Here is a 15,179-nt window from a genome sequence, read left to right on the forward strand (position 1 = left end):
TCGAGTGAAATGTCCTCCCATGAAACATGAAGATCATGGAGGCGAGACAGTGCTGGCAGTCCCACATCTCAAGATAAGTGTGGACAGTGGACAAAGAGTTACATCAGCACAAATTCCCAAAAGCTGGGAATTTTCCTCTGCAGGCAAATTGAAGGGTAGGAGGATGGGTACTAGTTCATTCTGCTGGTGCAGCTGCAGAATTTAGTCACTCCCTATCTGTGGTGCCTCACAGTACACACTGTCCATACTCAGAAGACAGAGTAGCAGGAACCATGAAAGTCAGTTTCTAATGGTGCCAGTGTTTCTAAATATGAAGCTTTTTATGGTGATGTATTAATGTCATCTCAGTATGAAGGGACGTTGTGGTGCTTCCTAGTGGAGCCTATAATTTCAGAGAGGAAAAGGTTTCTGGGGTTGGAAATTTTGAAACTTGTGATTAAGGGAGATAAGCAGTATTGGATCAGATAATCCTGAATAAATTTACCTGACCCTTATATTGGAGATACGAGGAACTTCAGCATGTATCACTTTAAGCTATTATCTGCTTCTCTTGCACCTAATTAATTGCTAAGCTGTAAAATAGCCACAAACAACATTTACCTTGTCTCCATAACAGACATTTTAAAAACAGGATTGAGACCAACCTGCAACTTCAGTAGTGAAGCTATTGCCTATGAAAGCTGTGCAATAGTAGCTGATAATTCATGCTGAAATACCAGTGTTTGGTGCCAACTTCCCTCATTATCACATCTGCTGAAGAACTGAAAATTAAGAATACGAAATTCTGCATGAACATTCTGAATATGACTGAGACCAGCTAATCTTAGTGAAGCTATGTTGATTTTCCAGAAAATCTTAGCAGCAAGCAATGTTAGCATAAGGATTGTTTATGATTTAATGATGGTAAGAAGAGTTACTTATAATGAATTAAATGTATTGTCTTAGCTCTCTTTTTTTTTTTTCCCTGTTGTATGGGATATCTTTAGGTTATCATCATAGGATGGCTTGGGTTGAAAGAGACCTTAAAGACTGTCTAGTTCCAACCCCCCTGCCATAGGCAGGGATGCCACCCACTAGATCAGGTTGTCAACCTGGTCTTGAACCAACTCACAGACCAACAAGGTTATGTTCTGTAACAGCCAGGTCTTCAATTTTTCATATTTTTCACAGTCACAAATTCCATTTTCTTACTTTGGAAAGCATATCAGATTTAACAATGCATAGAGCTAACTCTCATATGAGACTGTGAAATTGTGAGAATCTCATAAGATGGCAAACTTAACAATGGAAGTACATCAACAACATGTATTGTAGACAAAGTTTACATCTATAAGAACCACAGCAAATGTGTACGTAAGGATTTGAACTTCCACTAGATGAATGAAAAGCACCTTGGTCCCGCTTGCTGAGATAAAGGGTTTCCAGGAGTTGCTACAATATGAGAATTTTCAGAAATTAAGATTCGACTATGTAAAAAGTTGTCTGCTGTCATACTAGACATACTAGTCATACTAGAAAAACAACTTCTGATTCTTTGAGTGACTATTTCTATAGTAGATGACATCTATTACTAACACAATCTTTTATCTGATTTTTTTTAAATCTAAGCTTTGAGACCTGTCATATTTTGTCATTTTTTGTTTGTTTTCCATCTACTGAATGCATTATCTCATAGCATAAGCATCTCCCCATATACATTATAAGGTTTTGAGATTTACATTATCTTTAAAAATGATGAATGTAATACTACTTGTTCTGCTTGGGACTGTTCTTATGAAATAAAGAACAGTGATTCTCTCCCTAGCAATTCTATTTGTGTAAGATATTACAGGGATGGTAGTCAGCAGAGGGTTTCTAGTTCTTGACCTCTTGCTGAACAATCTCACTGGAGGATAATTTCCCCTGAGGGTGGGAATAACTAGATAGAAAAATAGATTAACCTGGTATTGTTAAGGCAGCATGGTACTGGATCAATGGTTAGCCTGAGATGTACTGTAGAAATGCCTAGAGCAGGACAAAATCCAGCAATTAATAGCAAGTACTGGCATCAATGCCAACAATTCAGCAATGATATAAAGTAAGAGAGGGAGGCTGCAATTGCAGAAGAGGTCTTTTTTTGTCACCTTTAAAGACTGCTATTTACAAAACTACTAACAATTTAAAATATTCTGTTACCCTCCATCTCCATCCAGTCCTTCTTCCTTCAGTTTAGGATGCACATTCAAAATGTTTCCTGTGTGGAGTTAGTCACTGTATTTAATTGCTGTCTATCGACCATCTGATTAACATTGAAAGCACAAAGCTTAGATGAGGGAACAATGCAATACTCTACTAACTGTATCCACGTGACAGAGTTAATTCCTCTTATGAAATCCCCTCAAATATTTTTCTACTGAGAAGCTTTTTCTTGATTTTTATTTTTAAAGAGATGATGTGCGAAGTGATGCCCACGATAAACGAGGACACCCCGATGAGTCAACGGGGGTCCCAAAGCAGTGGCTCGGACTCGGATTCTCACTTTGAGCAGCTGATGGTGAACATGCTGGATGAAAGGGACCGTCTCCTTGATACTCTTCGGGAGACACAGGAAAGCTTGTCACTTGCACAGCAACGCCTACAGGATGTCATCTATGACAGAGACTCCCTCCAGCGACAGCTTAACTCAGCACTGCCTCAGGTATGTAGCTTGTATTTTTTTTTTTTTTTTTAGGTTCACCAGTTTTCTAGTTAATCATTGAATTTAATCCTAATCCACATGTATTCCTTGAGGGCCAAATTCTGCTCCCATTGAGGTCGGCTGCAGAACTCCCATGGATTTAATAGTATCTGGTTGCCCTCCTTGGGACCTGTCTTCTCTTCAGTGTTGTGAGCAGGAGTAATGTTGTTGACCCCAAGGAGAGCAAGATGAAGGCCTGTAGCTACTGGTTCTTTTGGCTGTTGCTCTAGCACTTAAAACAGATTAGGATCATTTAAATTAAAGATCTAATTGTGGGAATGAAGAAAAAAGAATAAGGAAATTTCCTACAGACTCTATTCCAGATAGGAGTTTTTAACTAGCATTACAACAAATAAAACTAGTTTATGTAGGTCAAATAAAGTACTACACACAAAGGAAAACCAACTGGCATCTTCACATTTTTGTTCAATTTTAAAATAATTATATAAGCATCATTATATAAAATTACTTTTGTCTCTTTTAGGAACTGAAAATACATTACTTCAGTTAAATAATAATACGATGCTGTATTTCAGCTTTGTATTTCAGCATAAAATTATTTTTCATTAGTATTAAAAACAAATATAAGAGTTCAGCCTGCATATCTGCCCTGAGGTTTCAAATACACCATGTGTCAAAAAGCAGTTTTTCTCCATGTTATTTTCTTTGCATTTCCCAACTGTCTCTTGCTAGAGGGTTTGATTGTAGCCTTGTGAGCCTGGGCATAGTTGTATACCTGTTAGGCAGTGACTAGAGACACAGACAGAGAGAGGAAGCTGTATGACTGTAAGAAGAAGGTGGAAAGGATAAATCGAATCAGTAAGTTCTTGAAGACAGAAAAGGAAAAAGGCACCCACTGGAGCTGGAAAGGGAAACAGTTGCTTAAGGACTGACCACAGAAGGATATTGGAATACCATGGGATAGGACTGAAAAGGAGACTGTAATCATTTGAAAATACTGGTTTTCCACCTCAAGCACTATCTTCAGGCAATAAGAATGGCTGCACTTGGCTTGGGTCAAACAAAAAGGAGCAGCAATGATCCTGATATATAGTAAAATCAGTGGGTTTTGCTTGTTTGTTTTTTTTCTCAAATTTGTAGGCAATTGTCCCTTTCTATTTCTATTTCTATTTCTATTTCTATTTCTATTCTTCATAAAATAATGTAAAAGAAGAAGTGAAAACCAGTATATATTATTTATTCTAAGATTTCTTGCAAGAAATATGAAGAGAGAAGGTTCTGCATTTGTGAACCTCCCAATTCAGTGTGCTGCTTAGTACAGAGGCACTCACTACTGAGCCCATAATGAGGTGTTCCTATTGAGCACTAGCCGGTGTCTAAGCCTTCATGTTTATGTGCCTCACAAAAGCAAAACTCTTGCCAAAATCTAGATTAGCTAAGGAAAATAATGTTCAGCAGCAATATGATACAGTACCTAAAACAAACAGAAATTTTAAGTAACTAGAACATGATGTGATTTTAAATTTTAATACTTCTAGTAAATGTTGGTGGTGTGTGGCTTTGAACTCTAGGGCCCTGCAGCCCCTACAAGTAATTTATTTGTCAGACGCAACTTAGCAATTACTCCATGGTAGTATTCATCCGCACATATAAAAGTAGAGATGCAAGGTTAACATAGAAGAAACTATGACATACTGCTTACACTTCAGAAAAGAACCAGATTTTCTTCCCCATCAATTAGATAGTCTAGATCTTTATGTAAGTAATTCAATTCTGTAGAAATCTGTTTTTATAAGTTACTGGCTTAGTAACATAGCATTCTCATAATATAGTCTTCCAAGAAAATAATTTGCATGACTGCCATGTCATGCTTTCTTTCTGGACCTGGAAAATCCTACATAGAACTTGTATCATTTTCTTTTTTGTTTAAGGTGTTATGAATGCCAAATTTGCAGTGCTAGCTGCTTGACTTAGATCTATGACAAAATGCTACCAAGTACTTTTGTTATTGAGAGGAAGAATTATGTGTTCACTCAATTTGGAATAATACACAAGTACTCTATATGGTAGAATCATAGAATCATTAAGGTTGGAACAGACCTTCAAGATCATCTGGTCCAATCATACTGCTGCCATCGATGATGACTATTATTTAGTTATGAAGTAACATCTAATGAGTCTTGCTTTATCTGAATATATTTAATGTCTTGATTTCTTGAAAGGTTTTCAAAAGTTATTTCTTAGCATTTACATAGTGCTTTGCATCTAGAAAGCACATATTGACACAGTTATGTTCCAACATGTTTTTCGTAGGGCACTGATTTTGTTTATCGTCTTAAGAAACAGTTGAAGATACATAATGAATCATGGAATCATAGGAAGTTTGAAGGGACCCTAAAGATCAGCTTGTTCTGACACCCCTGCCATGGGCAGGGACACCTTCCACTAGACCAGGGTGTGCAAATATCCATCCATCCTGGCCTTAAACACTTCCAGGGATAAGGCATTCACAGCTTCTCTGGGTAACCCGTCCCAGTGCTTCACCACTCTCATAATGAAGATTTTATTCCTTATATATAATCTAAATCTACCCTTTTACTTTAAAGCCATCACCTCTTGTATTACTACAGGCCCTTGTAAAAAGGCCCTCTCCAGGTTTCTTGTAGACCTCCTTTAGCTAGGAAGGCAGCTATAAAGTCTCCCCAGCCTGAATAACCCCAACTCTCTTAGCCTTTCTTCATAGGAGAGGTGCACCAGCTCTCTGATAATCTTTGTGGCCCTTCTCTGGACTCGATCCAGGAAGACCATGTCCTTCTTACGTTGGAGGCACCAGAGCTGAATGCAGTACTGGAAGTGGCATCTCACAAGAGTGGAGTAGAAGGGGAAAATCACCTCACTTGACCTGCTGGCCACACTTCTTTTGATGGAACCCAAGATATGGTTAGTGCTTTGGACTGCAAGCACATATTGCTGGGTCATGTTGAGTTTCTCATCAGCCAAAACCTCCAAGTCTTTCTCTCCCCGGCTGCTCTCAATCCATTCCTTGCCCAGCCTGTATTTGTGTTTAGGATTGCCCTGATCTAGGTGCAGGACCTTGCACCTGGCTTTGTTCAACTTCATGAGGTTAACATGGGCCCACTTCTCAAGCCTTAGTGAAGCCATGTTGGCTGTCACCAATCACTTCTTTGTTTTCCATGTGCTTTAGTGTAGTTTCCAGGAGGATTTGCTCATGATCTTGCTGGGCACAGAGGCGAGACTGACTGCCCTGTTGTTCTGCTAGTTTTCCTCTTTTCCTGTTTTAAAAATGGGGTTTATATTTTCCTCTTCCAGTCAGTGGGAACTTCTAGCTTTCCTAGCCCGATCCCTGGCTACTTGCACAAGGTCTCTCTGTTCCTCCCATGCTATCTGTCTTTGTTTCCACCCTCTGCAGGCTTCCTTCTTCTATTTGAGTTTGGCCAGGAGCTCCTTGTTCATCCATGCAGGTCTCCTGGCATTTTTGCTTGACTTCCTCTTTGTTGGGATGCATTGCTCCTGAGCTTGGAGGAAGTGATCTTTGAATATTAGCCAACTTTCCTGGACCTTGCTTCCCTCCAGGGTTTTATCCAAGGTCTACCAACCAACCACCTGAAGAAGCCAAAGTCAACTCTCCTGAAGTCCAGGTTAGTGAGCTTCCATGTGCCCACTTTGCTGCCCTTAGGACCTTTTCATGGTCACAGCAGCCAAGGCTGCCCTTAAGCTTCACATTCCCCACCAGTTCTTCCTAGCTGGTCAGAATGAGGTCCAGCATAGCACCTCTCCTTGTTGGCTCCTCTTATCACTTGGAGAAGGAAGTTATCATCAATGCACTGCAGGAACTTCCTGGATTGGTTATGCCCTGCTGTGCCATCCCTCCAACAGATATCAGGGTGGTTGAAGTCCCTCTATGAGGACCAGAGCTTGTGAATAGGATCTGGAAAATTCATCACATTTTTCATAAGTAGAATCTGAACAAAAGGAACCCACATAATATCTGGGGGAATAAATGAACCATTGAAAAATCTTGTCTGATTGGAAATAATAATATTAAATATGGAGGTTGGGATATTGCTGTTAATGCTGTTACAGCTACAGTTGTAGCCAAATACTATAATCAAAATGCAAAATATGTGTTTAGATGGCTCTAGATTCTATAGTATTCTATACTGAAACAGGGCAATGTATAGTTATATATTTCTTTCTGTTTCGAGTTGCAGATATTTAGTTGTCCTGTTATATTGCTATAAATGAAATATTGTTTAGTTCTATTAGATTAGCAGTCATAACCTTATGAATATCTATGTTTAACAGAACATATATTTAAGGAAGGAGAAAAAAGTGAGCAGGCAATTACAGACAAGACTTTAAAATTTATTTTGGAGGAAAAAGTAATAATAAGTCAAAAAGTTAATGTAAAATTGTGACAAGGATTTACCAAAATTATCTTTATACAGAGTAACTGAATATAATTTTTTGATACCCCAAGTGTTAGACTAGGGAACACTGATATCCCTAAACTAGCTATCTTCTGAAGTGGCCACTACTTCTTCTGAAGCAGTCACTTAAATGACTTAAATGATAAAAGACAGATAGGAAAAAATATCACTTATAGTAGACATTGACAGGATGAAAGGAAGTTAGCAGAAGCAGTTCATTAAGCAGTTCATTGTTTTGGGATCAATTTTTGTTATTAATTTGAACACAAGAAATAGGAGCATGACAGTAGAAATTTTAGATGACAAAATTATGTCAAATATTCAACTAAGAGAATGAACATAATATTACAGCAGAACAAGAGTAATAAGGTGGGATGAAATAGCACAGTGCAAAGATGAGGGCCCTATCTCTAGCAGTTAATAAAGGCAGAATATATTCTGGCTGTTTAGTTAGCAGTAGTAGAGAGGGAAAATATATGTTATACAGTGATTGTAGGCAACTATTGAGAGGTAAGTGTGAATAAGGCAAATACAATTCAGTGATGCATTACATAAAAGATATGTATTAGAAATAGGCAAGTATTATTAAACCAAGGGATGGTTTGAACCTTACTGTCTGTGTTTTGGCTCAGTAGTGATTGAGAGCCAATTGCATGTTGGAAGAGATTCAGAAAAAGACTGCTAGAGCAAAGAGGTGATAACTTCTGCATGAAGAGACTAATTGAATTTTTCTTGCTTCTGGGGAAACTATGTTGAGAGTGAATATGAATGATTTTGTAAATTTTCTTGGAGTGGCAGTAAGATGGAGAGGCTAGGTAAAGACAAGTGAAAAGTTTTATGCTAAAAATAATGTTGATGGATGAACAAGTTAATATAAGGTGCCATGAATAAAGATATATCACTCATCAGAGAAAGGTCTTGAATTATCACGAAATGACATTTAGAATCCATCTTTCTAAGAAAAATACAGGGTCAACGCAAACTGTTTTTGAGATGAAGCTGGTATGAAAGATATTGTAGAGCATAGTATGTTTGCTTAACTTTCAACTTGACCCAGAACACCCTTCCTGCTTTTTATTTCAAACTTCACTGTGGAGAGATTCCACTTTGTGCAATCAGTCCACTTTGTGGAACCAGTCCCAATGGTAAAATGAAACGTGAGTCTGAAACTAAACTACTAAAACTATTAGAATTACGCAGTTATACAGATAAGTTAAGAAGATTTCTGTGCATATTAAAAATCTAGTTTACAAGTGGTCTTGTTTATTCCTTGCAAGGCTGCATGTTGACAGTGGAAACCTCCAAGGAAGTGCACATGGGTCTGCACGACATGTTCCCTTACATCAGGAATTTATTGTATTTAGGTCGTGACTCTAGAGTTCAGTAATATATATATATATATATATATATATAACTCTACTGTAATAGAGAAGCATATGATTTAAATAATTAACACTAAATTTTTATTTTCTTATAGTAAAATTACAAAGTTATTTTTCTGTAGCACAAAAACTGTTATGCCAAAGTAAAGTTTCTGTTGTTAGAAACAGACCTCTGTTCTGAGAGATGGAAAGATGAAAATGTTTTGTTACTTGCAACTTTCTCAAGCAAATTTCACCACCATCTCATCTAATCTAAAGTCTCTGGAAAATGTCACCAGTATTATTTGGCCTGTAAACTAACATTGAAAAAAATACAGTTGATGTCATTAACTTATAATAAATCATAAGGATCTGAAGAGATGTGGTAATTATACATTTTGTGTTCTGATAAAAAATGCTGAATTAGGCTTATTTTGTGATTGCTTTATTATTTCTTAAATCTTTCAAAAATAAGTTTTAAGCTACAGTAGATGCTGAGGTAATGTTTATGTGAAGATGTTCATAGGTCATCAATCTAGTCAAATATGTATATTTTGTTCATTAATAATGCAATTGGTCAGTGATTTATTTAGAAATTAACCAAATATTCACAGAATCACAGAGTGGTTGAAGCTGGAAGGTGACCATTCTGACCCATCTGCTCCAGCAGGGTCAGCTAGAGCAGAATCATGTCCAGGCAGCTTTTGGTTATCTCCAAGGATAGAGACTCCACAACTTCTCTAGGCAACTTGTGCCAGTGTTTTGTTAACCTCCCAGGAAAGAATGGTTCCTGATGTTCAAGTGGAACATCCTGTGCTTCAGTTTGTACCTATTACCTCTTTAATATTTTATTACTAGAAAAAAAAAGGGATAACACTGTGGCACAGGCCTATGGCTGTGTGAGATGATGAAATAGAACAGTTTTTAGAGCACTTTAAAGCACATTTCAGCACTTTATAGTGCTGAAATGGATCCCAATAATTGTCCAAGTCAGGACAATTTCTCTGTTAATTGTCAAAGTCATTCTCTTTCTCCTGTCCAGCACTGGAAATTCAGCTAGACGTCACTGGACTCTTTTTTAAGGGATCAATGAAAATGTGTAACAACTTTTCATTCTAATGAATAACTTTCAATTTGAATCTGAACTAATAGCAGAATTATATTATGAGTGATTTTGAAAAAAATAAATTGTTTTTAAATGCAATGGTTTGATTTTATGTCAAATATTTGTATAATTTAAATGAAAATGCTAAATTATTTTAACGTCCTTTGACTAAAAATAAAATAATGAAATTTTAACTTTGATTTTTTATTAAGTGAATGTAATTTTGTGAAAGATATGGGCATATTTCATAAAATAATCAGTTTTTATTTTAAACGTTGCTAAGGATTTCACACTTCAGAGTCCAAGCTTAGAGAAATGTTATTGCAAGGCTGAATAATAATCTGAGAGCAAACTGTAAGTGAAGCATTTTTCCAGTTGCAAGTGACAGATTATGACCTACATTCATTGACCAGGGCTTTGATATTTATGGTATCACATTGATTTTCTTCAGTCTTTGTATGATTTTTTTTTTTTTTTAGAGAAAATTCATAGGTAACATAATTGTCATACATTGCTGACATTTTCAAATGGGTTATATATGTTGGAGCATAGTTTTTGTTGATTTAAGGAATACATAGGCTATATAGTTCAATTGAATTATTTATTTCTAGGATGTTACTAGGATGTTACCTGTGTTTTGATGTCCTTTACTGGGCAGTTGCTTTTGTACAGAAAGTCTAAGTTGTGATTTCACTGAGAATTTATTTTAGCAGAATTGTCTTTGCATGGTTGTAAGTTGTTTCATGCTCTGGTGATCAGACTCTGTATCTAAACCTAAACTTTTATAGTACAATTCACCCCAACTAATAAAGCTGCATAAAAGTTAAGCTTTCAGTCTTAGTATTACAGAATTTATCTATAAGAAAATGAGGAAGAATACGCCCATCAGAAAGGGCAGTTCATTTTGTAAATTCATTAATGACTATCTTGGGTGTTTAACTTTTAGATAGCTAAACTTATATGAAGTGGAAAAAGTGAATTTCAAATGGACAAATTTCAAATGGACATCTTGAAACTACAGTAGTCTAAACATGCTATACTTTGCTAGAGATGATAGAGTATAAATTCTATGGAGGGCTTACTTGAACTCAGGGTGTCCGAACCCACTGCAAAGCAGGGCTTGCTATCCAGGCCTATAAAGAGTGTGTTACTGACAAATATTAATCTATTTCTGAGGCAACATCCTCTTCTGTGAAATTGTACAGCACTAACAATGAACTATATTAATGGTAACGAACCACCAAAGGTATACTTATTCATTTTATAAAATACATAATAAAAATATATAACTTTATGAAAGACCTAATATCAAATGTATAGAACAATTGACTTGCCTGACTCTATATTAGCCTCTTTAAATTTTATTTAAAATATCTTTACCAAGAATCTCTACAACACATGGGGAAACATACAGTACTAAAAAATTAAAGTTGGACTTTTTTTTGTCTTTATAAGAAATATGTAAAGGAAAAGGATCTAGTTTCTTACTCTACTTTTTTTTTTTTTAATTTATTATTTTTTCCCAACAACGTTCTGTGTATTGTGATTACAAAGAATCTCTCTAGTGGATATCTAAATACCTGATTCTAATTAAGCATAAATTGCTCAAGATGTTGCTAGAAGTGACTGAAATATATATATATTTATTTTTTTCTCTAATGAATACTATCACCAGCATTATTTGAAAATATGTTCTTTCTCGTTATAACTAGTGGCATGCTTTGATCACTCATAGTATCCCTCACATTTCAGCTAAACACTAATTGTTAGTTACAATAATTCAATAATAAAATCTGCAATAGAAATATACTGATAGTCATTAAGGTTTTATTTCATCTAATAAGATACCACTTATTTGGAAATGCTTACTGGAGGCAAGATAGATGGGAAAATCCTAAAAGGGAAATGTAATGACCTTGTTTTATTGAACCAGTTTATGTAATTTGATCAATATTAAGCTTTAATAGGATTCTGTTTAGAGAAGTTTGTTGATAGCCTTGCAATTTCTTCCAATACTGACGAACAATGAATACTTTACTGCCAGAGACAGGAAAGGTGTAGGAAGGTAACAGTCAGCAGGGCATTATTCCAAGCCCCTCCTTCACTTTTCTGTGTGTGTTTGTTTGTTTTTTAATGTTTAAGTGTGTGTACATGTATAGTGACGTAGTGACATAGTTACAAAATACCACACCAGAAAAAGTACACAAATTCTTAAATAACTGAAAATTGGTTTTGTTCATTTAAGTCTGTATACTTGTTAAGTAATTTCAGGTGTTGCTGTTTGAGTAGAAATAGTTGATTGACCCACAGTATTGTTCTTAAAATAGCTTATGTTCTTGTGATGAAGATGGAATGATGGGTTTTCTCCCAGTTTCATTTATTTCTGGTTATGCTGAAAAACATACAGTAGACTAACAATGCTATCCTGTATATTTGAATGAATAATCAGAACCTTTTTTTAAGTGCTAAAAAACTTGTCACGTAAGAAGAGCTTTTGTAAGATTTCCATAAACTTTCTTTATATTGCAAGATTATTTTTTCTCACATTTTTACAGAATAATTTGAAAAGAATTCCAAAAAATGAAATGGAGACCATATCCCATTTATCTGAGGTAGAAGTTCTGAGTTTTCTGTGTCAGTTCAGTGAGGCACTATTAAACATAAAGTTAATTCTAGTAGAGCAAATGTTGAGGTAAATACCTTTTGTTACAGGATTTGTGTCTACAAAGGAGAGACAGAGCCTCTGGAATTCAAAGAAAAGTTGGTCTGAATTTTTGGGTAGACCTGTGTGGTGCCAGGAGTTGGACTCGATGATCCTTATGGGTCCCTTCCAACTCAGGATATTCTACGATTCTATGATTCATTATTGTTACAGTGGTTTAAATGAGAAACAGTGATAAACTGTTGTGGCCAACCTTAGGAACACTTAAAGATTCAACTCTTACCTTCCTCTGTTACTTACAGAACATGTATCCATGGCTGTTTCTTTCCTACATAAAAGTGAATAAAACTTGTTTGCATGTTATTAAATACCAATTTTATTAGGTTGATGATACCTAAGTAATATTATCTGTCAAAACAGAGTCTGGCTCTAGCACTGGCATGGGTAGGTCAACACTTTAGTTGGCTCCCATTTTAGACTGTCTTTTATTGAAACTTCCAGCTTTTTCCCAACAGAGCACAATCATACATATAAGCATATATATGATAATTACTTGAATTCTTTTCAAGTATGATTTTATTTTCTCGTGAAGTTCTGTATATTCAGTAGCAAAAAAAAAAAAAACAAAAAAAAACAACTGTGGGCTTTATAATAAATACTTGATGACTGAAGAGGACTGATGTGACAGTCCAGCAGAAGGAAAAGCTGTTGATAAAAGAAAGAAGACAGAAATACAAATAATTAGAGTAGGAGGAGCATGCAGTAAATGCCTGAAGCTAGCAACAAGACTATGTACTCCCATTTCACTCTAAATCTGCTTCATAAACATGGCTATACCAATTATTTTAGCTTGAACCAAGTACATCAACTGCTACATTAACTATTGATGCTTCATTATCTCAGTGCTTATAAAGACACGACTGAATGTGAAATAAAAATAAAATGACTCTGGTCAACAAAATAGAGCAGAGATGGTTATCCAAGTTATAAATATATTCAAGGTATAAATGGCTGTTGCCATGAAAATTCATAGACTGTAGTTTTATGAACAGCTATATTCATGGCAAGGAAAAACAGGAAAAAATAAGTCAATTTAATAAAGCTTAGCTCTGATGGGATGCTTTTTGCTCATGTCCTTGAAAGTAGATGATGTAGAACTTCATCCAAGAAGAACAGAAATGCAGGACAAAAATGTAGCTTCTTGAAAATACATATTCCTTCATTAATAATTTCTCTGTTAAAAACAAAGAAAATGCATAATATTTAATAATTAGCTTTTGGAAGCGTCTCATTCAGTCTGTCTTCCCATACTAACACGTATTAGTTTAAAGACATAAGAGGATGTTAGAGACTTGATTTTTTTCCAAAGTTCACATAATATAGCTCTCACTGAAGTCTGTGGAGTTTTCCTGGTGTCTCTGAAGAAAATAAATTATGTTGTTGAATGTACATGTTTCATGTGGTCCCCCAGGTGTCTGAATTTCTATGTATAGAAGTTATGTGCCATATACTGTGGTAACCTTGTTTTACTTAATACAACATTTCTACAGTCTACTTAAGAATCTGTTCCAAATCATCATTTGATGACTATATCTTATCCTTTAAGTATTCTTTTCCTAGTTGGAATCAGATTATATTGGTTTCTTTTTGAATTTTTGGTGTTCTTCTGCATATTTTAGCAAGCATGAGTTGTAAAAAAATAGCAGTACTGTGACAGGCAATTTGTTATGACAGTTAATCTTTCAGAACAGGTAGGTGATATTAAATACAACTTGGAGAACTACAGTAAGGTCCTCTGTTGGAGGTTGGTTTATTTGAAATTATGAAGTAACCAAAATTACAGATTTTTTTTTTTTTTTTTTTTTTCATATAGGCTATTTTTTTGTGAGGGTCTACCCAGAAGGGAACATTGAAAAGGAATTTAAGTGATGATCATTACGTAGTACTTTCAGCTAGTAACTAAGCTGAAAGTAAGTTAGTGAAAACCTATGAAACTAATAATAACAGTAATAAAAAAGTGAAAATAATAAGAAGCCATGCAACAACTGGGCTTCAACTGGGCTTTACAATTGCTAATGACTGATGATAAAGGGAAGACTTAATAATGAAAAGGTAATAAAGAAATAGATAAACTATATTTCTATATCAAAGTGGTAGAACTCAATGAGAAGGGTAGAGTGAAAGACAATCTACACAGGATATAAAGCCCTAGACTAGAGTTCATAGAAGTCAGTATGAAAGTTTTCCCACTTACGAGTTCTACTAGTAATGATCTAGTATTTCTGTGTGCTAGATAGAACTAGTCCTTAAAGAGCAAGTAGTTAATGAGCAAACTGAGCAAAGGGGCAGAGAGGCTACAAATCTCATAATTTTTGCACTACCTGTTTGGCACTGAAATTACATCGATTAACAAATAATTGCATTACATATTTAAACAAGTGAAATACATGATAAACAGTGAAGCAGTTATATAAACAGAAATTCATCCCCCCTCTTGGAACAACCTTTGTGCCTATAGTTCTTGTGGAACCTGATCTCCTGCCTGAATAACCCACACATTTCTGTATTTTCATGGGTTATCCAGAAGGCAGGGCACATGCAGGAGAATGCAGTGCTGCTTGAAATGCTTCCAGTTACTTCTGGAGTTCTTTAGCCAGTGTTTTAAGCAAATACACTATAGAGTTGGGGAAAGAATGTGATGGTATATTATGTCTAGAAGACATTCTGGTTGGGAAAAAAATTAGTGATCATTAATTTTTAGCTTCCCTATTTGAGCAAATCTGATTATTTGCACTGTACCCACATCAAAAATCTTCCTTGCCATTCCTACTGTCAAAACAAAGCTCATGAGAGTACTTGACTCTGAAGTGCAAAATTCTGCTTTTTGTATTTTTTGCTGTTACAAAGACAAATACTGTATAGA

General features: G+C 35.5%; 1 protein-coding gene across 10 annotated transcripts in view; it reads left to right on the forward strand.

Moving 5' to 3' along the window:
- Positions 1-15,179, forward strand: part of PPFIA2 (PTPRF interacting protein alpha 2) — a 329,918-nt gene that overhangs the window by 8,043 nt on the left and 306,696 nt on the right. For all 10 annotated transcript variants that reach the window (XM_035338456.1, XM_035338451.1, XM_035338479.1 and 7 more), the window contains exon 2: positions 2,427-2,677. In XM_035338456.1, the coding sequence (XP_035194347.1) occupies positions 2,429-2,677 (249 nt within the window). In that variant the 5' untranslated portion in view covers positions 2,427-2,428. The remainder of the gene's footprint in view (positions 1-2,426; positions 2,678-15,179) is intronic.

This window comes from Oxyura jamaicensis, chromosome 1 (assembly GCF_011077185.1).
Source record: "Oxyura jamaicensis isolate SHBP4307 breed ruddy duck chromosome 1, BPBGC_Ojam_1.0, whole genome shotgun sequence".
Taxonomy (NCBI): Eukaryota; Metazoa; Chordata; class Aves; order Anseriformes; family Anatidae; genus Oxyura; species Oxyura jamaicensis.